At 38.5% G+C, this 27,498-nt stretch overlaps 1 protein-coding gene across 8 annotated transcripts in view; it reads left to right on the plus strand.

Moving 5' to 3' along the window:
• The window catches only part of cdk15 (cyclin-dependent kinase 15), a 94,876-nt gene extending 68,783 nt beyond the window's left edge, over positions 1-26,093 (plus strand). For 5 of the 8 annotated variants that reach the window (XM_069934369.1, XM_069934364.1, XM_069934363.1 and 2 more), the window contains one exon: positions 12,104-13,187. In XM_069934369.1, coding sequence (XP_069790470.1) covers positions 12,104-12,321 — 218 coding nt within the window. In that variant the 3' untranslated portion in view covers positions 12,322-13,187. Of the gene's footprint in view, positions 1-1,799; positions 1,971-12,103; positions 13,188-21,582; positions 21,705-25,321 lie in introns of those variants that run through there. The other 3 variants (XM_069934365.1, XM_069934366.1, XM_069934368.1) reach the window with 3 other exon arrangements.
• The last annotated feature ends 1,405 nt before the right edge of the window (positions 26,094-27,498 follow it).

Genomic DNA, 27,498 nt, shown 5'->3' on the forward strand with positions numbered 1-27,498 from the left:
ACAATAATCCAAGTGAGGTCTCATCAGTGCCTCAACATCATATCCCCCCTCTTGTATTCTATTCCTCTTGAAATGAATGCCTTTTCCTCTCTGTTGAAACCTTCTTTACCATCCAGCTGCTGATTTCTAAAGACTATGTTGCTCTGGCAATACCACTCATCCTAACCTGTTTGACAAAATCTTTAGATACTTCAAATCAGCTAATTAGGCTACTTGCAGAAGAACTCATCTCACCCAGTACAGTAAAACCCCCGTTATCCAGAATTCAAGCAACCGGCAAAAAAGTTGTGGAAAATAAATAGGTAAAAAATACAGGTTTAAAATTGGTGTGCCTCGCCGTTAGTTCACCCATCACGCAACACTCAATCTCAAGCAACCAGAAAATTCACTTGTCTGGCATCTACTAATCCCCATAGTTAGCAGATACCAGGGGTTTCACTGTAATTAGAATAAACCCTTCACAACATGTGTTAAGTTTCTGGGTTGAATTTTGTCATTCGGGACCATGTGACTTTGCTGCGTAGTTCTGCATTAATTAATCTAACCATTCACCAGAAGCATAGGAGGCTGACCGGGGCCTCACAGGCGTTTATAAAATTTATCAGTGGCATAGATAAGGTAATCCATACAGCTTTTTTTTCCCGATAGGGGAATTTAAAACTGGAGGATACAGGTTTAAGGTGAGAGGGGAAAGATTTAAAGGAAACCTGAGGGGCAAATTCTTCATCCAGAGGGTGGTGATATATTGAACAAGCTGTCAGAGGAAGTGAGACAGTTGGGTGTTTCTACCTGAATAAAGGCCCAGTCCCAAAATATTTCAAGATACCTTTATTGCCGTGCAATAGTACAGAACATGTAATATTACACAAAATTGTCAAGAATCACCATTAATGTTGCCTGGCGCTTCATATAGTGCGAGAGAAAGAGAAACAAAAGAGAGTCCCTTCATAGCCACTGAATGTCCATGGATTCACTTCTAGCACTCCCACAGTCTCTGCAGCCGCACAGATTCCTGTTCAATCCAGTTCCAAACCTTCAGCGACCTTGGGGGCCCTTCTTTCCCTCAGCACCTTCTCTAATCTATGCTCCATTACCCCGTTCCCATGAACCAGTCTCTAGCAGCATACAGCCGGTGTGTGGGTCCCCTGACCACTAGTCATCCGGAGCCCGTGTGGGTCCACAGCCACAAATGTTGGTTAACACTTACTTCATATGGATGTTGCATGACCTGCTGAGTTTCTCCAGCAACTTTGTGAGAGTTCACTTGTCATAAAGCAATAAAAAGTGGGCAGGAAGGGGAAATTGTGGTAGTTAATTCTTACATTGGTGAATACTATAACATAAACCTACCAGTGCAACAGTATTAAAGCACCCATGTGCACGTCACTGGAAAACTACAAAACCACTTCTTGCCATTCATTCACAATGTATTGTGTGTGGTTGAGGCAGAGGTGGAGACGGGTTGGTTCAATCCTTGCTGTGATGACTGATGTGAAATTTGAACTGGTGAGGGTCCTCCTCTATATGATTTCAACTGCATATTTCGAAGGTACATTAATGATAGGGACAAGAGGAAGCAGATGGGAAATAAGTGAGTGGATGGGGTAAAGACTTTGATTGAAGCTCTACATGCCTTAAACAAAAAGGAAATTCTCCCTCATGTCTTATCTGTGCTCTTTTACTAACTATAGCAAAACTATGCACTTCAGAAAATGTTTTGGTACCATGTAGCCTAATTAAAACTACATTTTTAGTTCTTGATAAAGGCTTGAATTCATAAGTCCCTTTTTCACTGGCAGATTGTCCCACGAATTAACTGGGACTGGGTCCAGTGAAAAAAGAAAACAGCCCGCTGGCGTCAAATGACGTCATTTCACACTGGGGATTGACAACCTCTACCCCTACTTGTATCCCTGGCGTCAGCTGATGTTGGCTTACTGATAAAACCAGCGGAAAAGGGACAGCAGCAAGTCACCTATTTCCAGTTGAAGGTAAAACACTCCGATCCCTGGGGATGAGTTGTGTTCAGTGGAAAAGCAGTCAGTGACCCAGTTAAGGGTGACCCAGTGGAAACAGCACAAACAGCTTCCTATCCTGGGACATTGCACAGCAAATTAACTGGGATGCCAGTGGAAAAGAGGCTATAGGACCATTGCTGAGGATGAAGCCCATGAATAAATCCTTCATCCAAAAGGCCCATAAATTCATACTACTCATGTTTGGGCTTGAGCAACTCTAGTCTCTAAGCAATAATTGCTGATACATCACAGGTTCTTTTGTATTGTTGAAGAAACATCTGGGGTTCCTTGAGGTACAGTGCCTTTGTGCTTTGCCCTTGCTTCCTTGTGTCATGTGCATGACCAGATTAAAACATAAGCTTCCTATGAAGAATAAAGATAAAGGTTTCATTATTGTCATGTAATACTACATTTAGAATGTAACATGCATTCTTTAACTTTATCTACTGTGAGGAAGACAGAAAGTTGCCTCTCTGTCCAGCCCCCCTCACAGAAATGAGACCCCAGCAAGAAATAAACTTATGACCCCTAGTTTACAAGGCCAATGCTCTAATCACTGAGCTATCGGAGCCTCCAATGTGTGCTGGTTCAAAGTCTTCAGGCCTGTGAAGACAGGGGGACCTCCTCTGTGGAGTAGGAATCTGGATCCTCTGTGGAGTAGGAATCTGGATCCTCTGTGGAGTAGGAATCTGGAGCCTCTGTGGAGTAGGAATCTGGATCAGCTCCTATAACATGCTTTTTTTTGTAATTCTTTATTTATCACTCTATGAACCATATCAACCAATATATTTACAGATGCATCTCTTTAAATATTCACAGTGACATTTTCTTTTTTTTTCTCCCTTCCCCCTTCCCACTCCCCTCTAAAAACAGTAAATATTGGACATATAAAATACAATAAAACAAAATCTTTATACAAAAGGAATACAAACAAAAAAGACGTATCATCTACTTATTCACATTAAATCTGATCGTGTTTATCTTCTTATCATTTTAGGTGGTGGTGGACCGAGGCCTGCTCTTTCTGCCATGTTCCATATATGGTTCCCAGGTTTCCCCAATCATTATAACTTTGTCTTTTAAATTATATGTGATTTTTTTTTTCCCAATGGGATACACTTAAACTTGGTGACATATTCCATTAATGTTTAGTTATTTAGTCCAACGTGGCCATCTTTTATCTTTATTTTCACTTCTTTTCCGCCTCTTCACCACCTCCATCCCTTTTTTCCATTACTGTTTTTTAAGTATTCCTTTTTAAATCTCAATATTTGACACCGCATTTAAGACATGAAATACCCCAACAATCCCCACAACAATTAACTGTTTAACCCCAAATGAACCTCGCCTCCTTGGATTGCCTCCTATCCCTTGACAGCAACCACAACTCCCTTTCCATTCAGTTTGTGAACTTACTCGCAAGCGTCAACCGATTTCGCAGTGACCCTTATTCTTCCACCCCCAGAGAACACTATTTTCCTATACTTATAACAAAGCTCTTTTTTTTCCATCTTCCTCTTTTATCCATCTTTAAATCTTTATATATACATTATCTTTACTTTATATTTATTACATATTTTTGTATATTTTCTTGCCGGTCATCCTTCTTGTCACTCTTCCTTCTCTCTTCTCTTGCCCTGCAAATGTTCAGCAAATTCTTGGGCTTTCTTTGGGTCCAAGAACAGTCTATTCCATTCCCCAAGAATGAATACTTTGAGTACCGCTGGATGTCTTAATATAAAGTTATACCCTTTCTTCCATAAGATTGTTTTTGCCGTGTTGAATTCCTTCCTCTTCTTTAAAAGTTCAAAGCTTATGTCCGGGTAAAAAAAATATTTTTTGTCCCTTATATTCCAACAGCTTATTGTCTTCTCTAACCTCCTTTCTTGCCTGCTCCAGTATGTTTTCTCTTGTTGTATATCTTAGAAATTTTACCAATATGGATCTCAGTTTTTGATGTGATGGCAGTTTCGGTACTAGCGCTCTATGCGCCCTTTCAATTTCTATTTCTTCATGTGAGTCTGTTATTCCCACCACCTTCAGGATCCATCCTTTTATAAATTCCTTCATATCTGACCCTTCTCTGCCTTCTTTCAGGCTCACTATTTTGATGTTTCGCCTACTGTAGTTTTCCAATACGTCAATTTTTTGTGACAATAAATCTTGTGTCTCTTAATTTTCTTTCGCTCTCTTCCAACTTCCCTCTTAAATCATTTATCTCCATTTCTACAGCAGCTTCTCGTTCCTCCACATTTTCTACTCTTTTCCCTATTTCAGTCATGACCAACTCGAAGCTTTGCATTCTGTCTTCAGCTCTTTTCATTTTTCTTTTGATTGAACTAAATTCTAATGATAGCCATTCTTTTAATTACCTCATTTGTTCTTCAAAAAAGGCTTTATCTAAACTTTGTCCTTCTATTTTACCTTCTTCTTTCCTTTGAAATTCTTGATCTTCTTCCTCCTTCTTCTGTGTCTGTATCTATGTTTTTGTCATCTTCTCTTCTCTGTATCTTCTTCCTTCTCTGGTGAGCTGGTTCTGTATCCTTGCTGGGCCTCCAGCTAGTGTGTCACCCGTTGTTGGGCCTCCCGCTGCAGGTCAACCCACAGCTGGGTCTCCTGCCGCAGGTCGTCCCCCTGCTGCTCATCCTCTTCCTGCCCTTTGTTTTCTTTCTCACCATTCTTCTTTTCTTCTTTCTTCTTTCCCCCAGCCAAACGCCCTGATACTGGGCACCTCTCAGCTGGCCACTCCTCAGCTGAGTCCCCCTCCCATTGACGTTAACCTTTTCTTTTACTTGGCTCCGAGAGCCATTTTTGAAGTACGCTGGTCGGGAGGACACCGCTCCTCTGGGGACTCATCAACATCAGAGATCAGCCACTCCTCTCCATGGTGGCTCTCTGCTCTGACATGCAGGTAAGGCCTTCTTCTTTCTTCTCCAGTGATTTTCCTTCTTCCCTTTTCTCTGTTATTCTTACTTTTTCTCTGTTAGGTGCCATCTTCTGTCTCTTCTCTGTAACTTTCTCTTTCTCTTCCTGTATTTTATGTTTATTGAACTCTGTTTTTTCACACTTTTTTTTCTTTTCTCTGGAGAGGGCTAGTTCCACCCGACCAGCCACTACTCCATCACGTGATTCCCCTGCTCCTATAACATGCTTGAAGGTCATTTGGCAGATGTGACATAAATTAAAACTTTAAAGGTTAGGATGGCTTTCATGACGCACAAGGTCCAATTTTACTTTGCTGCAAACATTAAATGCAGGCGTAACAGTTTTAAGCTGCTGGTGTTTAATACTGTTGCTAGATACCTAGGAAGTACCCATCAGCAAATATGCTGATGCCTGCAGTGTCTTTCTGTGAAGCTGTGAAACAGGTGACTCGAGGGCTACATGCCTCTTGTTTGTGTTCTGTTGGCCATTCTGATCGGAGTAAAAAGAAGCCATCAGTGTGAGTGATGGCTGTGTATGTGCATGGTGGTATCTTTCTGGGAACGGTTTGACAATATGCAGAAGTGAGGATGAGTGTCAAATGGGGAAATGAAGATGGACACAGAGTAAGGTGGGGTGATCTGTAACATCAGGAATAATGAGGTGGAGCGTGATTGAAAGGATCTGGTGTTTAGAGGTAACACACAGGTTGGGATGCAGGTGAATGTTCACACCACTCCTCCTTGGGTCATTGAACCACTTTCAGCTTTGAATCCATGACTGGCTCCATTTTCATTTTCTGATCCATGGGCCACCTCCAGCTGTGCCTCCTTGGTGTCACTGAAAAAAGGACACAGAATCTTGCATGGGTTCTTGCACCCACCATCAACCTGTGGAGGGGTGATGAGAGCATCCTGTGGAAGGCCTGCATCACTGTCTGGTATAGGAACACCAATACCCATGCAAAAGGTTGTGGACACAGCCCAGGAAATCACAAGCAAAGCCATCCCCACCATCGAGAACATCTGCAGGGAACACTACCATCAGAGAGCAGCAGCAAACATCAAGGATCCACATCACCCAGCACTCATTCTGTTTTCACTGTTACCAACAGGAAAAAGGTATAGGTGGGGCGGCATGGCATAGGGAGAAGACGTGGGAAGACACCTCCCCCTGGCAGAACTATTAAAAACCCATATAACAGTTTTTAAAATATTTTAAAAACTGTTGACTGTATTGTTGAAGCACTCTACGAGCAACTATGAGGAAGACTAAAACTCAAACAGCAAAGAAAACAGCCACTAAACAATTAATTGCTACAGAGGAATCTTGGCCTACCTCACAAATGGAGTCTCCAGATTCGATTTCTCTTCAATCCCGACCGCAATGCCAGTCCAGCGATAAAGTGCATACAACACTGCCACGCAAGATGGCATTGGTGCTCAACGTTTACTTACTCCCGAGTAAGAGGACCAATTTCGCCCACGTGCATAACATCCTAACGGCTCAGGCTGCGGGGGAACCCGATCTCCCTTGGTTCAGTGATCCTGGGCTGATGGGGGAGGGCATCCATATCCGCATTCGGGTCGAGGCGACCTCCATATTGACGGAGGAAGAAGAGGACATTGCTGGAATGGAAGAGGAGGTGGAACAACAACAGATGGAAGAGGAATCAGTTATAATTCAGGGTAGGCCTATGGTGAGGCAGACTTCTAAGTTTAAGTCTGATCTTCACCATTCAGATTTACCTTCAACTGCTGATTTGTCTAAGCAAATGGAAAATTTGGCTGTACAAGTAAGCCAAGGATTTTAAATTATGATGGAATAGTTTGCTAAAATGAAGGGAGAAATAGCTTCTGTTAAAATGGATGTGGAAAAATGTTTGAAAGCAGTGGATAAGGTTCAGGACAAATGTAAGAAGATTAAAGGAGAATTTATTGACTGCAAAGATGATGTTGATCAGTGTAAAGAAAAGATGGGACAGATGGAGGATTCATTTACTGGCTGAGAAATTCAGAAAAATGATTTGTTGAAGAAAATTGACACTTTGGAGAAACAAAGTCAGAGGAATAATGCTAAGATTGTTGGTCTTCCGGAAGAGTTTGAAGGTCTGGACCCAGTCTAGTTTTTTCAGAAGTGGATTCCCAAGGATTTGGGAACATCATATTTCCCAAATGATCTGGAGTTGGATAGAGCCCATTGAGCAGTACGAAGGAAGGGAGTCACGTGATGGAGTAGTGACTGGTCAGGGAATTCCAGCCCTCTCCGGAAAAGTTGAAAAAAAAACACAAAGGTACAAGAGTAAAAATTCAAACAAAGTAAAAGTAAAGGTGAGAAGAAAATGGCAGCGAAGAGAGAAAAGTCGAAAGCAACGGGAAGAAGAGAAGAAGAAAGAATGTCGGAAGAAGAAGGTGAAGGCCTTACCTGTCCGAGGAGGCCCGCCGCGGAGAGAGAAGCCCGCTTCCTAAGGTCAGTGGAAGTCCCGAGCTCGGGACTACAAAAATGGCTTGCGGAGCCGAGTAAAAGTGCGCAATTGCGCATGCGCGAGGAGTCGCGCATGCACGATGCGCATGAAAAAAAACACACTGACGGGAGGGGGGAGCAGCTGAGGAGTCGATCTCCACAGCTGAGAGTGACAGCTGCAACACAACAACAGGAAGAGAACACAGAAAACAACAAGAACAAGAAAGAAGAGAGTAAAAAGAAAACAAGGAAACAACAGATGGCCAACCCAGAGGAAGAAGAAGAAGAAGAACATAGAGAAATGGAAGAAGAAGGGAAAGGCAGAACAATGGATATTTTTTTTTTAAAGAATATATGGAATCAGTGAAAGAATGGCAATTACAAGAATTTAATGAGATAAAAAGAAGAATTAAGAGTGCAGAAGAAAAAATGAATAAAATAGAAATGGTCATATCAGAGATAGGAAAAAGAGTGGATAATGTGGAAGAATGAGAAATAATTGTAGAAATGGAAGTAGAGGACTAAAAAGAGAAATTAGAAGAATCTAATAAAAAAGTTAAAGAGGCACATGAGCTGTTAGCTCAGAAGATAGATATAATGGAAAACTATAATAGAAGAAATAATATAAAGATAGTGTGCCTTAAGGAAGATGAAGAAGGCAAGAATGTGAGAGAATTTATAAAAGATTGGATCCCCAGGGTCCTAGGAAGACCAGAATTACAGGAAGAAATGGAAATAGAGAGGGCACATAGAACACTAGCCCCGAAACCACAACTGCAGCAAAAACCAAGATCCATTTTAGTAAAATTTTTAAGATATACAACAAGAGAAAATATATTGGAGAAAGCAATGAAGAAAATAAGAGAAGACAAAAAGCCACTGGAATACAAAGGTCAAAAAATTTTTTTCTATCCAGACATAAGTTTTGAACTCCTGAAGAAGAGGAAGGAGTTCAATACAGCAAAAACGATCCTATGGAAAAAAGGATATAAATTTATGTTAAAGTACCGAGAGGTACTTAAAATAGTTATTCCAGGGCAACAAAACAGACTATTCTCGGATCCGGAGGAAGCACGAAAATTTGCAGAACAACTACAAAGCAAGCAGAGAGATGAAGACATGTAATGAGAGTAAAAATGACCACGAACTATATGTATGTGTGTATATGGGTATATATATGTATAGATGTGTATGTATATATGTGTGTACATGAGTGTATCCATATTTAGAGGAAAATATATAGAGTATAGATAAGAATTAATAAGGGAATGAAAGGGAACAGAGGAAATAAGGAGGGAATTTAAAAAGTGACCTTTGTTATATATGAAAATTGAAGTCTTTTCCGGGGGGGGGGGCTGGGTGGGGAGGAGTTACGGTCACTGCAAAATCAGTTGATGCTTGCGAGTGAATTCGCAAATCCAAATGGAGAGAGGGATAAAGGGCAACTCAGGAGGGGGAGGGGAGAATTGGGTTAAAGAAGTTTTAGATAGGAGAATAAGGGAAATGTTTGATGTTTTAGAAATGTTGTCTTATAAAGTGTTCAAAACAAGAAAGCAGAAATAGATAAGAAGGAAAGGTGATGATGAGGAAACGGAAAGGGAAGATAAACAAAGTATGAAATGGCTACGTTGAACTATATGACTTTAAATATTAACGGAATACATAACCAAATCAAAAGGAAGAAACAGCTAAATTTACTGAAAAAAGAAAAAATTGATATAGCATTCGTGCAAGAAACACATTTAACTGAAATGGAGCATAAGAAATTAAAGAGAGATTAGGTAGGACATGTAACAGCAGCGTCATATAATTCAAAAGCTAGAGGAGTAGCTATATTAATCAGTAAAAATGTACCAATTAAAATAGAAGAGGAAATAATAGATCCAGCAGGGAGATATGTAATGATAAAATGTCAGATATATTCGGAGTTTTGGAATCTACTCAATGTATATTCACCTAACGAAGAAGATCAAAAGTTTATGCAAGATATTTTTTTGAAGATAGCAGACACGCAAGTGAACATATTAATAGGAGGGGATTTCAACCTTAATTTGGATTCAAATATGGATAAAACTGGGAAAAAAATTAACAGAAAGAACAAAGTAACCAAATTTATAATTAAATCAATGCAAGAAATGCAACTTTTGGATATATGGAGGAAATAACACCCAAAGGAAAAGGAATATTCATATTATTCGGATAGAAATAAAACATACTCAAGAATAGACCTATTCCTGTTATCAGCTCGTATGCAAGACAGAGTAAGAAAAACAGAATATTAAGCTAGAATATTATCGGACCACTCACCCCTGATATTGACAATAGAGTTAGAGGACATCCCTCCAAGAATGTATAGACGGAGATTAAACTCCATGCTACTTAAAAGGCAGGATTTTAGAGAATTAATTGAACGACAAATTAAAATGTACTTTCAAATAAATACGGAATCAGTGAAAGATAAGTTTATACTATGGGACGCAATGAAAGCGTTCATCAGAGGGCAAATAATGTTATGTAACCAAGATGAAGAAGGACTACAATCAGGAAACAGAGCAGTTGGAAAGGGAAATAATAAATATAGAAAAAGAATTAGCAATGAAGGAAGACACAACTAAAAGAAGAGAATTGGCAGATAAAAAAATAAAATATGAAACACTACAAACATATAAGGTGGAGAAGAATATAATGAAGACAAAACAGAAATATTATGAACTAGGGGAAAAAACGCACAAAATTCTAGCATGGCAGCTTAAGACAGAACAAGCTAAGAGAATGGTATTGGCATCAAGGAAAAAAGACAAACAAATCACATATAATCCAACGGAGATTAATGAAAACTTCAGAGAATTCTATGAACAATTATACCAAACTGAAAATGAAGGGAAAGAAGACAAAATAGATGAATTTTTAACTAAAATTGAACTACCAAAATTACAAATAGAGGAACAAAATAAATTAACAGAACCATTTGAAATAGTAGAAATACAAGAGATAATAAAAAAAACTACCAAATAATAAAACACCAGGAGAGGATGGATTCCCAAAAGAATTCTATAAAACATTTAAAGATTTATTAATTCCTCCCCTCCTGGAAGTAATCAACCAGATTGATAAAACACAAAGTTTACCAGATTCATGCAAAACAGCAATAATTACAGTAATACCAAAGACAGGGAAAGATCCACTCGCACCAGCGTCATATAGACCAATATCATTACTTAACACCGATTATAAGATAATAGCTAAACTATTAGCAAACAGATTAGCAGATTATGTACCTAAAATGGTAAATCTACACCAAACTGGATTTATTAAAAAAAGACGGACAACAGACAATATTTGTAAATTTATTAACATGCAGTAGAAGGGAGTAAAGCGCCAACAGTAGCAATTGCTTTAGACGCAGAGAAGGCCTTTGACAGAGTAGAATGGAATTATTTATTCAAAGTATTGCAAAAATTCAGTTTACCAGAGAAGTATATTAATTGGATTAAAGCATTATATAAGGGGCCATTGGCGAAAGTGACAGTAAATGGATATATATCAAAGCAATTTAATTTAAGCAGATCAACAAAGCAGGGATGCCCACTATCACCCTTATTGTTCGCGTTAGCTATAGAACCACTAGCAGAATTGATAAGAACAGAAAATAAAATAAAAGGGATAAAAATAAAAGACAAGGAATATAAAATCAGTTTATTTGCAGATGATGTTATAGTATACTTAACAGAACCAGAATTATCAATAAAAGAATTACATAAGAAATTGAAGGAATATGGAGAAGTGTCGGGTTACAAGATTAACGCAAATAAAAGTGAAGCAATGCCAATGAATAATGCGGATTTCTCAAAATTTATGAAGGAATCACCATTCAGATGGCAAATACAAGCAATAAGATACCTAGGGAAACAAATAAATAAAAACCTCGGCCATCTATATAAACTCAATTATTATCCACTAATGAAAAAATTATAGGACGATTTAGAGCAGGGGTGTCAAACTCAAATTCACGGAGGGCCAAAATTTAAAAATTGGACTAAGTCGAGGGCCGAACTAAATATTTATTGAAAATTTTCAACAACATCTGCATGTTTTCTCATCTTTCAACATATGTAATGTTAAACTTTAGGATATAACTTTAGGAGGATAATGTTACAGGTCAGGAGTAGATAGCTCAAGTTCACCCTTTGCTTGACCTGAGGGAAACATATTTGGTCCCTGTGGAGATGTAGTCAGCATTCACAGGCTCTGTCTATTTTGGCCTGCATCAGGACTCAGCATTTCCTGCTCACTCCTCAGGCTCTAGGCCTCTATTCACCCTCGACCCACCATCCCTCCACCTGACCAGTCCTTTACCCAACCTCTACTCACCCCTCACTCCACTCGCTCTGCCTCTACCCTCCCCATCCTATACACGCCCCTCTACTGCCTCTCCCCTCAACCTGTTCCTCCCTCTACCCATCTCTCACCCTCTAATCACCCCTCCCCTACTCACCCTGCCCCTCCCCTTTTACCTCTTCCCTATTCACCCCTCCTTCTATTCATCCCACCTTCTAACTGCCCCTTGCACCACCATAACTTCCCCTGCCCATTACTCCTCACCTACACCCTCTGCCCACCCCTGCTTACCCACCCACTCAGGCCCAGCGCGCTGCCGATCAGCCTTTGTGGACAGCCACCATCTCTCTCTTCACGTGCAGGGCCGAACCAGACGTCCCTGGGGTTCGCGCGGGTGCAAGTGCTGAAGGCCGTGCCGACCGGGAGAAGTGCGCTCGCACTGTGGAAGGGCCGTCCGGTGCCAGTTGCGTGGGGCTCGCGCTGCCCGGGGGCCGTGCGCAGCCTGTCATGCCCGTCGCACCAACAGGAAATCACAGGCGCTCGCCAATCCGCCGCACCGCTCGACAGGTGGGAGAAGTGACTGGTTGTGTGGGGAGCCTTCCAACTGGTTTGCCGGCTGATAACATCGACAGACTTCTTGTGTTATAATTTCTCGTGTTACAGTGGGGAAGGATGTGCAATGAAGGGGGAGGATGGTGGGGGTGACATTACCAAAAAACAGCATCGGCTCTCGCTGCAGGGCGGGCCACCTCTAATACATTTTTGAAATGATCTTGCGGGCCAAATATATTTATATCACGGGCCAAATTTGGCCCACGGGCCAAAGTTTGACATGTGTGATTTAGAGCATTGGAAAGATTTACCACTAACACTAATAGGAAGGATAAACTGTATTAAAATGAACATTTTCCCAAGGATACAATACCTATTTCAGGCATTGCCAATACACTTGACAGAGAAATTCTTCAAGGAGTTAAAGGAAATAATAAGGAAATTTTTATGGAAAGGGGGGAAACCGAGGATAGCACTTGATAAATTAGCAGAATGGTATAAACAAGGAGGTTTATAACTGCCAAACTTTAAAAATTATTATAGAGCCGCACAATTAAGATACCTATCAGATTTTTATCAAACAAGGGAAAAGCCAGACTGGACTAGATTAGAACTAGATAAAATAAGGGAGAAGATACCCGAACATATATAAATGGGATGAAAAATTGGTACAACGTAGGAGTTCTCCAGTATTACATCATCTGCTCAATATTTGGAAGAAGGTTCATGTAGAAAGGAATAAAGCAAATTACCAATTACCAAAACTAATACTGACGCAAAATCAGTTAATCCCTTGTACAATAGATAACCTTTCCTTTAGAGAATGGGAGAAAAAAAGGATCAAAAGAATAGAAAATTGTTTTTCAGGAAATAAATTACTATCCTTTGAACAAATGAAGGATAAATATAATATAACTCAAGATACAGTGTTGGCATACTACCAACTGAGATCCTACTTGAAGGACAAATTGGGAAGCAGTCTGAGGTTACCAGAGGGAAGTAATTTTGAATATGTGATTACAGATACAATGATAATCAAAAAATGTATAACAAATATGTATATTAAACTGCAAGAAAAGGAGAATGAGGAAACAAATGGTAAAACTAAACAAAAATGGGAACAAGATTTAAACATAAAGATAAAGAAGGAAACATGGGAGAAGTTATGCTCTGGAACTATGAGAAATACAATAAACATGAGGTTACGTATGATACAATATAACTGGATACAGAGGCTATACATTACACCTCAAATGTTAAATAAATGGGACCCAACAGTATCTGACAGATGTTTTCGTTGTAAAAAAGTGGGAACAACAATTCATGCAATCTGGACATGTGAGAAAGTGGAAAAATTTGGGGAAGAACTAAACCAGATATTAAATAAAATTGCAGAAAACAATATACCAAAAAACCCAGAGATCTTCCTCCTAAGTAAAATAAAAAACAAAGAATTTGGACTTGATTTGGATGGTGCACAAAAAAGATTTGTTATGATAGCTCTAGCCGTAGCAAAAAAATGTATTATGTCAACTTGGAAATTAGAAGATAACTTGAGAATACAACAATGGTATGTAGAAATGAATAAATGTATTCCATTAGAAAAAATAACATATAGTTTAAGAAATAATATTGAAATATTTGAACAAATATGGGAGCCATACATGAAACACAATAGAGAAAACTTACCAGGGACATCTACCACCTAAAATAACGAAAGGAGAAGGAAACGAAAGGAATTGACTCAGTGGAATTTCTTGTTTATTTTTATTGAATGACAACTTTGTTTGACGGGTTTAATGTATCTTAGATTCTGTACTTTAAATGAATGGGGGGGGGAGGTAGGGAGGGTGGGATGGGAGGAGTGGGGGAGAAAATGACACTGTACATATTTGAAAAGGAAAATGTATGTATCTTGGTCAATGTGGTTTATGGTGTGAAAAATAAAAAATAAAAAAAAAGAGCAGTACGAAGGAAGCCGCTTCCTTGTCAAGCTCCATGCTCTATTTTGATTCGATGCATTATCAGGTCAGACAACTGATTTTAAGACTTGCGGTACAGAATGTGAGGAGTAATCAGGGTCCATTGCTTGTTAAGAATAATAGGGTACTTTTTTATGCTGGTTTGAGTCAATTTGTGATTAAACGTCTTAAAGAATTTAATTCAGCTAAAGCTGTTTTGTGGGAAAAGGGCTATAAATTAGCCTAAAGTTTTTTATGGATCTCAGTTTTGGAAGAAATTTTGAAGAAGCATTTCATACTTGAAATGATTTTATGTTTTATCTTTTATTGTTCTGTTCAGGGGAGAGGGGGGTGGTTAATGCTGATCCTTCCAAAGTCGTCGGGCACTTTGTGGCATTTGTCACTCCCGCATAATTGAAGGAGGTAATTCTATTATAGCTTTTTTTTTGTGTTGAGGTTTTTTTATGGGGTTCTTTGTTTTTCTTTGAGGAGATCTTTAGATTTCATTCTGTTGATCCCATGGGGAGGTGCTTCGCCATTTATGGTGGGATGGTTATAGAGATGGTTTATCGCTAATTTAACCTTTACTACTTTTAATGTTAACAGGCTTGATAATCCGATTAAGAGAAAGAGAGTTTAAAAATTATATGTTTAAAAATTGAAAGTCGATTTTTTTTTTTGCAGCAGACACATTTGACTGAGAAGGAACATCAGAAATTAAAAAGTGATTGGGTTGGGTTATAGCATCTTCCTTTAATTCTAAAGCAAGAGATGTTGCTATTTTGATTATTAAGAAGTTAGCTTTTAAATTGGACTCGGGTTCTGAGGCAGCTGGTAGACTTTTGTTTGTTAATTGTAAAATATTTTTTGAATGTTGAACTTTAATGAATATTTATGCTCCTAATATAGATGATGAGCAATTTATAGTGGATTCCTTTTTTAATTTAAGACAGGCTTATGATAAAATTATGGTAGGAGGTGATTTTAATTGTTGTTTATACCCATTATTAGATAAATCTCCCAAATCAATAATTAGAACAAAAATGGCTAAACAGTTCATGGCATTAATTAAAGATATGAATTTGGTAGATACATGGAGGAAATTAAATCCTAAGGAAAAAGATTTTTCATTTTATTCGTTTCGCCATGATTCTTATTCTAGAATAGATTTGTTTTTCTTCTTCTTTGGCTTGGCTTCGCGGATGAAGATTTATGGAGGGGGTAAAAAGTCCACGTCAGCTGCAGGCTCGTTTGTGGCTGACAAGTCCGATGCGGGACAGGCAGACACGGTTGCAGCGGTTGCAGGGGAAAATTGGTTGGTTGGGGTTGGGTGTTGGGTTTTTCCTCCTTTGTCTTTTGTCAGTGAGGTGGGCTGTGCGGTCTTCTTCAAAGGAGGTTGCTGCCCGCCAAACTGTGAGGTGCCAAGATGCACGGTTTGAGGCGTTATCAGCCCACTGGCGGTGGTCAATGTGGCAGGCACCAAAAGATTTCTTTAGGCAGTCCTTGTACCTTTTCTTTGGTGCACCTCTGTCACGGTGGCCAGTGGAGAGCTCGCCATATAACATGATCTTGGGAAGGCGATGGTCCTCCATTCTGGAGACGTGACCCATCCAGCGCAAATACTAGAGCGCATCGGATGTCCCCCAAAGTTCCTCAACATGATTATCCAACTGCACGAAAACCAACAAGGTCGGGTCAGATACAGCAATGAGCTCTCTGAACCCTTCTCCATTAACAATGGCGTGAAGCAAGGCTGTGTTCTCGCACCAACCCTCTTTTCAATCTTCTTCAGCATGATGCTGAACCAAGCCATGAAAGACCCCAACAATGAAGACGCTGTTTACATCCGGTACCGCACGGATGGCAGTCTCTTCAATCTGAGGCGCCTGCAAGCTCACACCAAGACACAAGAGAAACTTGTCCGTGAACTACTCTTTGCAGACGATGCCGCTTTAGTTGCCCATTCAGAGCCAGCTCTTCAGCGCTTGACGTCCTGCTTTGCGGAAACTGCCAAAATTTGTTTTTAGTATCAGCACAATTACAAGGTTTTTAAGGCTGAATATAAAGCTAGGATTTTGTCTGATAATTCCTTGTTATTAATTATTTGTACTGCTTCAGAGAGAGTGGAGAATGTTTATCATTGGTGATTTAATTCTTTTTTGTTGAAGAATGCTGAATTTCGTAAAGTTATAAGGGAGCAAATACAACTAGTTTTGAAAAAACAGGATCAGTTGATAGCAAATTGTTTTATGGGATGCTTTGAAAGCTTATTTACGAGGACAAATTATTAGTTATTCTGTTAAAATTAAGAAACAACAAATGGTTGAGATTAGTAAACTGGAGAAGGAGATGGAGATTTTGGAAAAAGATTTACAACAAAATTCTACGGAAGTTAAGGAAGTACATTTAGTTAATTTGAAATTACAGTATAATTCATTACAAAAGTATAAGTTTGAGAAATTATTACAGAAAATAAACAGTGATACTATAAATTGGGTGAAAGAGCTCATAAAGTGTTAATATGGTGATTAAAAATGGAACAAGCTTCTAGAACAATAAATGCTATCAGATGGTTCAATTATTACATATAAACCTCAGGAAATTATTTATGAGTTTTGTATGTTTTATGCAAAATTGTATACTTCTGAAGTATTGGAGGATGAAGTGAAAATTGAATTTTTTAAAATCTGGTTTAGCTTTACCTTCCTTGATGGATATGGATATTAAGGATTTAGATGCTTCTCTTACTACGGAAGAATTGATGGAAGTACTTCGATCTATGCCGAGTGGCAAGTCTTCAGGGGATGATGGTTTTACTTATGAATTTAATAAGGAATTTCCGGATTTATTAATTCGTTTATTGATGGATGTTTTGGAGCAAGTGGTGAAGACTGGTTCCTTTCCGGACTCTTTTTTTAAAGCAATTATTACCATTATTCTTAAGAAGGATGGGACCCCGTAAAGGCAAGATCTTATAGACTTATTTCTTTATTAAATGTACATTATAAAATTGTTGCCGAGGTTCTGGCTAATAGATTAACTAAATACTTACCAGATTTGATTCCTGTAGATTAGGGGGGTTTTATTAAGGATCGATATTCAGTAGATAATGTAAAATTGATTTCTATAGTTAATATTTCTTGGGAGCAGTCTGACCAACCAATGGTAATTTCTCTTGATGCAGAAAAGGCCTTTGATAGAGTGGAATTTATTTTTTTGTTTAAAGTTTTGGAAAAGTTTAATTTTGGGTCTCTTTTTATTGGTTGGATTAAGGCTTTATATAAAAATCCTACTGCTATCTTGTGTTATCTAAATTGACTAGGCAGGGCTCCCCTTTGTCATTAGCTCTATTTTTTGAACCTCTGACTCAGATGATTAGACAGGATAGTAATATTAAAGGCATCAAGGTAAAAGCTAATGAATATAAAATAAATTTTGTTTGCAGATGATGTTCTGATATATTTAACACAACCTTTGAAATCCTTGAGGAACTTACATGAAAGATTGGAGCTGTATGGTGAAGTATCAGGATATAAAATGAATTGGGAAAAGAGTGAAGTTATGCCTTTAGCTGAAATGGATTCTTCGCTTTATAGACATGTTGAGAAGTTTAAGTGGTCTGATCAGATTAAGTAATCAGGTATTATAATAAATAGTAATTACAACCATTTATATGAATTAAATTTTTTTACCTTTATTGTCCAAAATTAAGTATGATTGGTGGAAAGATTTAGGACATGTTAATTATATCAAAATGAATATCTTTCCCCAAATTCAATATCTTTTTCAGTCGATTCCTTGTAGGATCCCTCAAAAATTTTTAAAAGATTTGAATACTTTTGTGAGGAAATATTTATGATAAAATGGGAAGGGTATCATTACAGAAGTTAACTAAAGTATGCATGAGGAGGTTTACAACTTCCTAATTGCCAGAATTATTATGAATCAGCTCAGTTGAAATTCATTAATAGGATGTTTCAAATGGATAATCCTTTGACATGGGCTAATATTGAATTATCTCAGATTGGTGAGAAGAAGATGGATCAATTTATTTATCGATGGAATTCTCAGTTATTAAGTAATTATAATTTGCCTGTGTTAAAACATTTAATGGAATTATGGAATTAAAAAAATGAAATTATAGGTACTCAAGGTAAAATTTTGGCTAAAACTCCTTTGTTTCAAAATAAGCTTTTTCCTTTTACAGTTAATAATCAACTTTTGAAGTTGTGGGAACAGAAAGGAATTAAATTGGCAGAAGATTGTTATGAAACTAGATATTTTATTTCTTTAAAAGAATGAAAGAGAAGTATGAAATATCTTCAAGTACTCTTTTTTTCTTACATCAAGTTAAAGCATTATTACTGGATAATTTTGGCTAATTAAGGCTACCTAGACAGTCTAAATTTGAAAGTTTACTCACTGATGGAGGCAAGAAAGAATTTATATCTGAGATGTATGCTTTATTACAGAATAAAATGTTTAAGCCGGACGTTCATAAATCTAGATGGAAGTGGGAAAAAGTTTTGGCGATATCTATCTCAGAATGATTGGATGAATCTATTTGAGGACAGTATGACTAAAATTGTAAATGTAAGGTATCGATTGGTTCATTATAATCTTCCATCAATTATATTTAACTCTGGAGAAATTAAGGAAATATAAATTCACTTCTTCTGATTTATGTTTTAATGCCATAAGGAAGTGGGCTCTTTTTTACATACGGGTAAACCTTTTTGCAATTAAATTAGGGAATTATTGGAAGTTATGTTTAAATTTAAAATTTCACTTGATCCTATGATATTTTTACTGGGTTATAATTAAGAAATTGAGTTTGGAGCTAAAATTAGATACATTTCAAATTGCTTTGTTGAGATTGGCTTTAGCTGTGGCTAGAAAATGTCTGGCAATTACTTGGAAAAATTAGACTAATTTGAGTATTCAAAAATGGCATTTGGAAATGAGATCTTGTATTCTGTTGGAAAAGATAACATACAATTTAAATAATAATTATTCCCTTTTTGTTAAAACTTGGAGCCCGTATATGAAATATATGTGGTTCATTTATTATATTTTTTCCTGTTGGTGTTGAAGGGTATTATGTTATGTTATTTGATTTCCTCTTTCTCTTTCTTCTTTTTTTTGGGGGGGGTAGTTTAGAGGGGAGTTGGGGGGGGGGGTTATGGGATAATATATCATGTATTGGTTTGTACTTTTATTGTATGATTTATTTTGATGAATAAATGTAAAATTTTCCAAAAAAAAGGAAAGAGGTCTAGGTGCCACAAGACTCACACCACAAGGTACAGGAACAGCTGCTCCCCCTCCACCATCAGACTCCTCAGCAACAAACTCAATCAGGGACTCATTTAAGGACTCTTACTTTTGCACTTTATTGTTTTTTTTCTTATCTGTATTGTGCAGCTTGATTACATTTCTTTATTTGTTTACATGTGTATGTTGAGTCCATTTTTTTTTTGCCTGCCAGTTCATGGTAATTCTGCCTGGCCCACAGGGAAAAGAATCTCAGGGTTGTATGTGATGCCATGTACATTCTCTGACAATAAATGTGAAATCTGTTAAAGATGCAGCCTTTGAACACCTGTTTCTGTGTTCATTTCAAAATGGCTGGTTTGGAATATTTATTTAATTGCTAACATTGTAATCAACACATGTAGAACATAAGAAGTAAAACACAAAAATCTACAGACACCATGGTTGAAGTAAAAACACAAAGCTGGAGAAACTCAGCAGTGTCTTGGATATAGCAAAGGTAAAAATACATAACTGATGTATATTTTTATCATTGCTATATCCAGGACACTGCTGAGTTTCTCCAGCTTTGTGTTTTTACGTATAAAACGTAGAAAGCTACAGTGCAGTAACACAACAGTCGTTGGCCTCATCAGTAACAAGGAGGAGTTGCACTGCAGAGAAGAGGTGGAAAATCTTATGAAATGATGAAAGAGATGATCGTGGACTTCAGAAGGACCAGAAATGATCACCCTCCACTACACATCGCTAATTCAGTAGTGGAGAGCACCAAGTTCCCTGGAGTTCACTTAACTAGTGACCTGTCATGAACACACATCTTGTCTCTTGTCAGGAAGGTGCTACCAGTGATTGCACTTTCTGAGAAGGCTGAAGCTGGCAAGGTTACTGACCACCATGATGTCAACTTTCTGTAGGAGCTCTTATCAAGAGCGTCCTAGCCGGCTGCATCACAGTGTGGTATAGTTGCTGCATAGAAATGGATTGGACTTCAATCCACAGGACCATAAGAGTGGCGGAGAGGATCACTGGAGTCTCCCTCCCCCCCCCCCCCCCCAATTGACGTGATCTACTGGGATCATCTGAAGAGGGCAGGTAAAATCATTGACAAACCCCTCTACCCTGCGCACAGGATCTTTCAGCTGTTCCCATCAGTATCAGAGCCAGCAGGCTCCAGGCTGAGAAACAATTTCTTCCTAGGGGCAGTGAGAATGCTGATCGACCAAAGGATCTGCTCACACCCACCAGCCAAGATTCTCATATCACAAAACAATATTTATTTGTATCTAGGAATACTTGTCCTACATATGTATTGCTTGTCTGTATGTGTGTTATATCGGGTTGTGTGTCTGCATGTTTTGCACTGAGGACTGGAGAATGCTGTCCATCAATCAAGTGACAATAAACTTGCCTTTACTTGACCATACATGTCATTCAGCCCATGATGTTGTGCCAACCTATTGTAAACCTACTCCACAACAACCTAATTTTATTCCTACTTCACATTCGTAAATCTCTATTTTTCTTGCATCTCTGTGCATGTCTAAATCTTTTGAATGTCCCTTTTGTACCAGCCTCCACCACCACCCCTGGAAATGCATTCCAGGCACCCAACACCCTCTGTGTCCTTTCTAATCAAGAGACAGTCAGGAAATGTGGAGCTGATGTGAGGTTACAGTTGCTGGATTACAGAATTCACTGATGGATGTTGCAGGTTTCTTGCATACACTAGGCCCCTGAAACTCCTTTGGCCCATCACCTGCTCTCAGTCGACTGGAAAATTTAAATCGGGCTCTGTTCAAGCCTTTTGATGAACTTGATTTGGCCTTTTCAGTTCCACTGTGCACCCATCCTGCCCTAACTGGTGATGTTAAAATAACTCAGGAAGACCATGAGCACAGTCTTAGGGGCAAATATTACTCTGGCTGATAAATGTATGTAAAGTAGTAGCTGTTTAAACCCCCCCCCCGCCTTTCAGATTCACACACCCGGGTTAAAATTCCAATCAGAGTTGAAGCTCTTCATTCTGCTGATCCATTCATTTATTCCTTTTGCAGTGGTATCCATCTTTAGTGTAACTGGAGTTCGGTTGGAACCCGAAGCCCGGAATGCTTTCCATCCCTTTCGAAAGGACAAGTGTATGTCAATTCTTGCCTGATGTGGAAAATGAAAGGTACAGGTAGGGAACAATGGTATTAACTTTAAATTAAATCCTGAACTTTCCCTCTATATTACCACTCTCTACTCACTCTCTGTAACTTACCTGGTGTGCCTCTTTGCATCCCACAATGCATTGAGAAATACAGTTTATTAAGAAAGCAGCCTCTATCCTCAAGGACACCCCACCATGGGGGGCGTGGCAAGATGGCGTAGAGTCTAGACGTGTAATCTCAACCTCTCTGGCCGGACTTTTAAGTACCTGTTTTTTAACCCTTTGTTTTCAAGTTTAAACTTCTTAAATTTTAGTTTAAAGTATTAAGGAACTATTATGGTCATTAATGGTAAAAAGATTAAACCTCAAGTGCAGAAGAAGTTACATTTTCGAAGTACTGAAGATTTGGGGTCTAAACAACTTGCTACAGCCTCAGGTTTAATTTCTTCAGTGCCTAAACTACAAAGACTGCCTGTGGGAGCTGAAAAGAAATGTCTGCTACTCACCAAGTGAAGGATAGCACTGGAATTACCCGTTCCTTGGAGGAAGGTGCGTGTTCCCAAGCAGTGGATCCCGATTCTGGAAGCCTTTCGATTTTAACTGAGGGAGCACACAGGAAAACGACTCCATTGTCTGAAATGCTTCAGGCAACATTCCAACCTGAAGATTTCGATTTCCTCCGTGATTTTACAAGAAAACAACGAGCTGCGGGGGGAGACCAGCAGTGACCCCCCCCCCCCCGAGGAAGTCTGGGTGCCATCGCTGGGAGTCCAGACCCATAGTAAAACCTCTAAAATGCCTTTTGTTGAGTTGCAGCAGGAGCTGCAGTTACCTGGTTCTGCCACTACGTCAGAGAAAGCAGGGCTGAGCTTTTCTGAGCTACAATGTATGCAGTTAAACGCTGTCATTCAACCCTTACTGAATGAGATGGCCCAAATGAATGCTAATATAAGTTCAGAATTGAATACAGTTAAAACACGTGTGGAAGCATCTTGTGAAGATATTTAAAATTCAGTCTGCTTTTTTGGAATGTCAACAGCAAGTGGTTTCTAACACAGAAAAAGTGTTGAAGGTTGAAAAATCAGTTATAGAATTGTGAGAACATGAGAAGGAGTTAGAGAGGAAAATAGACTACTTGGAGAATCCAAGCAGAAGGAATAATGTGAAAATTGTTGGTTTGCCAGAAGGTATAGAAGGACAAGATCCTCTTCGTTTTTTTAAAGACTGGATTCCACAAGTACTAGGGCAAGAATTTTTTTCTGGAGGCTTGGTACTGGAAAGAGCTCATAGAGCTTCAAGAAGAACACCTTTACCTGGTCAACCACCGAGACCTGTAATAATTCGATGTTTGAATTATTTGAACAGAGAAGCAATACTTCGATGAGCAGTGCAAAATGAGAGACGACGACAAACTCCGTTATTGATTCAGAATAGCAGAGTTTTTTTTAATCCTGATTTGAGTCAAGAGGTCATTCAACGTTGACGTCGATTTAGTTCAGTTAAAGAAGTTTTGTGGCGTAAAGGTTATAAGTCTACTTTTCGCTATCCGGCAGTATTGAAGGTGTTTTATGGAGACTATCAATCTCGGTTTTTTGAGACTGATCGTGAAGCAATGATTTTTGCTGATTCATTGCCAGATATAAGAGGACAAAGACGTAGTCCACCATTGTCTCCTAAAGAAAAATCTGGTTGTTCTGGAAATGGAAGAAATGGCAGAAATGGGAACAATGGGAATGGAAAGAATCCAACTTCTTTTGAAATGGGACCTTCGAGTTTGGAATCTCTTGGATGAATAGAAGAATTTTCTTATTCTTATTTTACTTTTTATGTTATCATGATATTTTGATGCTATTCTTTGTTCAGCTGGGGAGGGAGAGATTGGCTCTAGGTTCTACTAGTCATCAGCCACTGGTGGGTGACCCACACCCAATTTTTGTTTAGGGATTACTACCTTTTAGTAGTTTTTTTTGGGGGGGGGATTTTTTTTCTTTATTTCTTTTTATTTTCATTTTAGTTAGCTTTTAATCTGTGACTTTTTTCTCCTATTGGAGGGCCTATATACGTTGATTTGAGTTTTCATATAAAGATATTATTGGTATTTAGTAATATTAGTAGATATGTCAAAATTGAAGTTTGCTACTTTTAATGTTCGAGGTTTAACCAGTCCGATCAAGCGTCTTGGCGTATATTAAGAAAATGAAAATTGATGTTGCTTTTTACATACATTTGGTAGAGATATGATTTTACCTGAAATGACTAAATTTCAGGGTTATATTTCATCTATGTATCAAATACTACAGGATGGTATGGATAAAAAGGGTTGGGATAAATCCAAAATGGGAAGCAGATATTGGTTTTATTTTTTCTGAGGATGATTGATTAGATATCTGTCATGATAGTGTAACTAGATTGATAAATGCACGTTATGCAATGATTAATTATAATTTTCTACATCAATTATATTTAACACCTGAAAAATTTAAACAGTACGGTTTTCATGAATTAGATTTGTGTTTTAGATGTGGTAATTCTGTTGGAACTTTTTTTTCATTGTTTTTAGAATACCTGTATAAGATTAAAATACCTCTAGATCCGACAGTATTTTTACTGGGTAGTTTGCAACCTCTGAAAGGTTTGGGATTAGATAAATTTCAACTTGCTTTTGTATATTTTGCTTTGTCTGTAGTGAAAAAATGTATTGCTAGTACGTGGAAAGATACAAATATGAATAATATTAATAGATGGCACAATGAGATGAAATATTGTTTAATAATGGAAAAAATTACATATGTTTTGTGTGATAATTACAGTTTTTTTATTAATAAGTGGTTGTAATATTCAGAATATTTACATTTTAATTTACATTGATTAGATCTTGATATGTATGTTTAATTTTTCCTTAATTTTTTTTCTTTATAGCTCTCCTTAGGAGAGCTATAAATAAAAAAAATAATGTTCATGTTTATGGTTAATAGTTGTATATGTTATCTACTATTTGTATTTTGAACAAATAAATAAAGTTTTTTAAAAAAAGGATCCCCCACCATCCAGGCCATTCCCTCTTCTCACTGCTACTGTCAGGAAAAGGTATGGGAGCCTGAAGATGAGCACCCAGTGGCACAAGGCTGGCTCCTTGCCCTCTGCCACCAGATTTCTGAATGGACAATGAACCATAGACACTATATTATTTTCTTGAACTATTTATTTATTTTTCAAATGTGATTTATAGGAATATTTGTGATTATTGTCCCTCCGTATCACATCCTGTATAGCCCACCTATATCCCATGCGGTACTCCCCTTCTTCATAACTTGGACTATATCTGCCTCTTTTCTATGCCAGCCTGCACTACCTGTTCCATATCCCATCCTCTGCTGCCCATCTACAGAGGCTAAGCTACCTGCAGTCTAAAATCTTCCCAATAACTTAAAACATTAATTCCTTGCTTTCATCCAGCCTGTACTACAGACTCCAATACATCCTCTGTGCTCTATATCTCACCTTCTGCAACTTGCCTGTACAATTTGGACACACTGTGATTGTCCAGCAGACTCTACTTACTACTTTCATATTGGCACTAATAATCTAGGAAGCAGATCCACTGTCAATTTCACTTCTGTAATTCTCACCTCTTTATCCTGCAGATTGTGTTTTGTTTTGGTGAGATGCCCACATTCGGCTATGCAGACCATCGAGTGACCGAAGATCCTCTGACTGTGTCCTGGTCTCATCTTCCTCAGCTCACAGTGGATTGATTTCTACATTGCTCTGTCAGGGAGTGATTGATGGGGTAGTATAGAGAAAGCTTTACTCTGGATCAAACCTGTGCTATATTTGCTCTGAGATTGTTTAAAGGGACGTTATAAAGCTAGGTGAGGGGGATTCATTCCATATTTAACCCTTGCTGTACCTTCCTGTGTGTGTTTGATGGGAATCTGTGGAGGAACTTCACTCTACATCCAGCTTTGGTCATGGAACTACTGAAGGACAGCACAAAGGATTTCCAATCTGTACCTCACCCATTCAGTGCCTGCCCGAATGTTTGATGGGACTGCATGTATAGGCAGATGTAATCTGATTGATCCTGCCCTTCCCTGAAAGAGGTTCATTTGACAATGTTGAGGATGCTTTAGCTTTACTCTTTAACTTGTGCACCGCTGCCCTGAATTTGATAGGACAGAGTCAAAGGAGATTTTCTCTGTACCTAATGTGTGCTGTACCTGTACCAGGAATGTTTGATGGAACAATGTAAAGGATGCTTTATTTTGTATCTAATCCATGCTGTACCTATTCTATTGGTGTGGTGTTGATTGGCAAAATCTCAGATGGTTGTTATTTTTCACTTTAAAGAGCTGTTCCCACAGAGGAGCTCGCGTCATAAATATCATTTTAATAAAAAACCATGTATTAATTTTATGGTTGGGCAGCAAATGTTTGGCATTTGTCATTGTGGTTTGATAAGGGGAGATGTCGCCCTCACATGGGTTCATTACTGGTCTGCTGAGATTAAAATTAGACCACTGCCCCACACTTGCTTCTGGTGATCTTAGAGGAACAAGAAATGTGAGTGATGCCCGACATAGTGGTTTAGCCGAGCATCACATGCTTTTGCATGTGAAGAAATGTTTAACTGAATAAGGTGAGGTTGGCTGATGTCCTTTGCTCTCACATCCATTGAGGTATCAGAGTCTCCACAGAAAGGGATGGCAGTGTCAGAGATTAAACTGACCAACAGAACTGTCTCAAGATCCATGTTGAGCTTTTTGAATTGCGCTGGGTGGAGAGTTTCACTCCATATCGGAAGATTGACGGGGTGGTTAATGCAACGCCGACAACTGAGGTTCAAATCTGGCACTGTGTATGGAGTTTGTAGATTCTCCCCTTGTTTGCATGGGTTTTCTCTGGATGCTTGGTTTCCTTCCACCCTTCAAAATGTACGGGGCTGTTAGGGTAATTGTGTGCAATGGGGCAGCACAGATTTCAATGGCTGGAAGGGCCTTCTACGGTGCTGTACTGTTTAAATTAATATTTTTATAATCTTGGATTTGGCCTTGATAGTGAGAAAACTTGGAAAAGAGCATAGAGTTATACTGCAGTCATGGAAGCTCATGGCTAAACCACAGAAATACTTTGAGAAGTTTCTGCACACCTTGGAAAGAGTATAGCAGATAAAAGGACTGCAACATGGACATAGATCCCAAGGGCTAAGTTACAAAGGCACAAACCAGGCATTAATTCCCTGAAATTTATAATGATAAGGATGTTTACTGATTGTAGTTCAGTGACTTGATTCATAGATTGAAACAATTTCTTTTGGTTGGGAATTCAGATCCAGGGGCATGTTTGAAATATTGGCTTTTGAAGTATGATATTTGGAAACACCTAAACATAATAGGGATGGTGGAAATTTTGAAATTTCTTGCACAAACAGCAATAATGCACAGACATTTGTCAAAATTAAATTTGAGTTTGATAAATTTGTAGATATTATTATGTCAGATTTGTAGAGGATCAGCCTCGATATTGACAGGGAAATCGGGTGAAGAAACTAAATTACCTACTCTCTTCCTGGGTGCTTCACACAACCATCATTATCATACAACATCATCTTCAATCCCCACCCCCTTCCCACTGACCCTATCACGAGCACATATTACCCTGCCATTCTGGCAATGGATTTATCAGGAAGGACCAAACTGAGGCTTTGTATCTCATTAAACAAAAGTTATGGAAGGAACAAATAACCTTGTCATTTCCCAGTTCCACTCTAATTATTTTTTAAGTCTTCATCTTGGAGAAACTGCCCATGAACGGCCACTCC

Source organism: Narcine bancroftii, chromosome 4 (genome assembly GCF_036971445.1).
Source record: "Narcine bancroftii isolate sNarBan1 chromosome 4, sNarBan1.hap1, whole genome shotgun sequence".
Lineage (NCBI taxonomy): Eukaryota > Metazoa > Chordata > Chondrichthyes > Torpediniformes > Narcinidae > Narcine > Narcine bancroftii.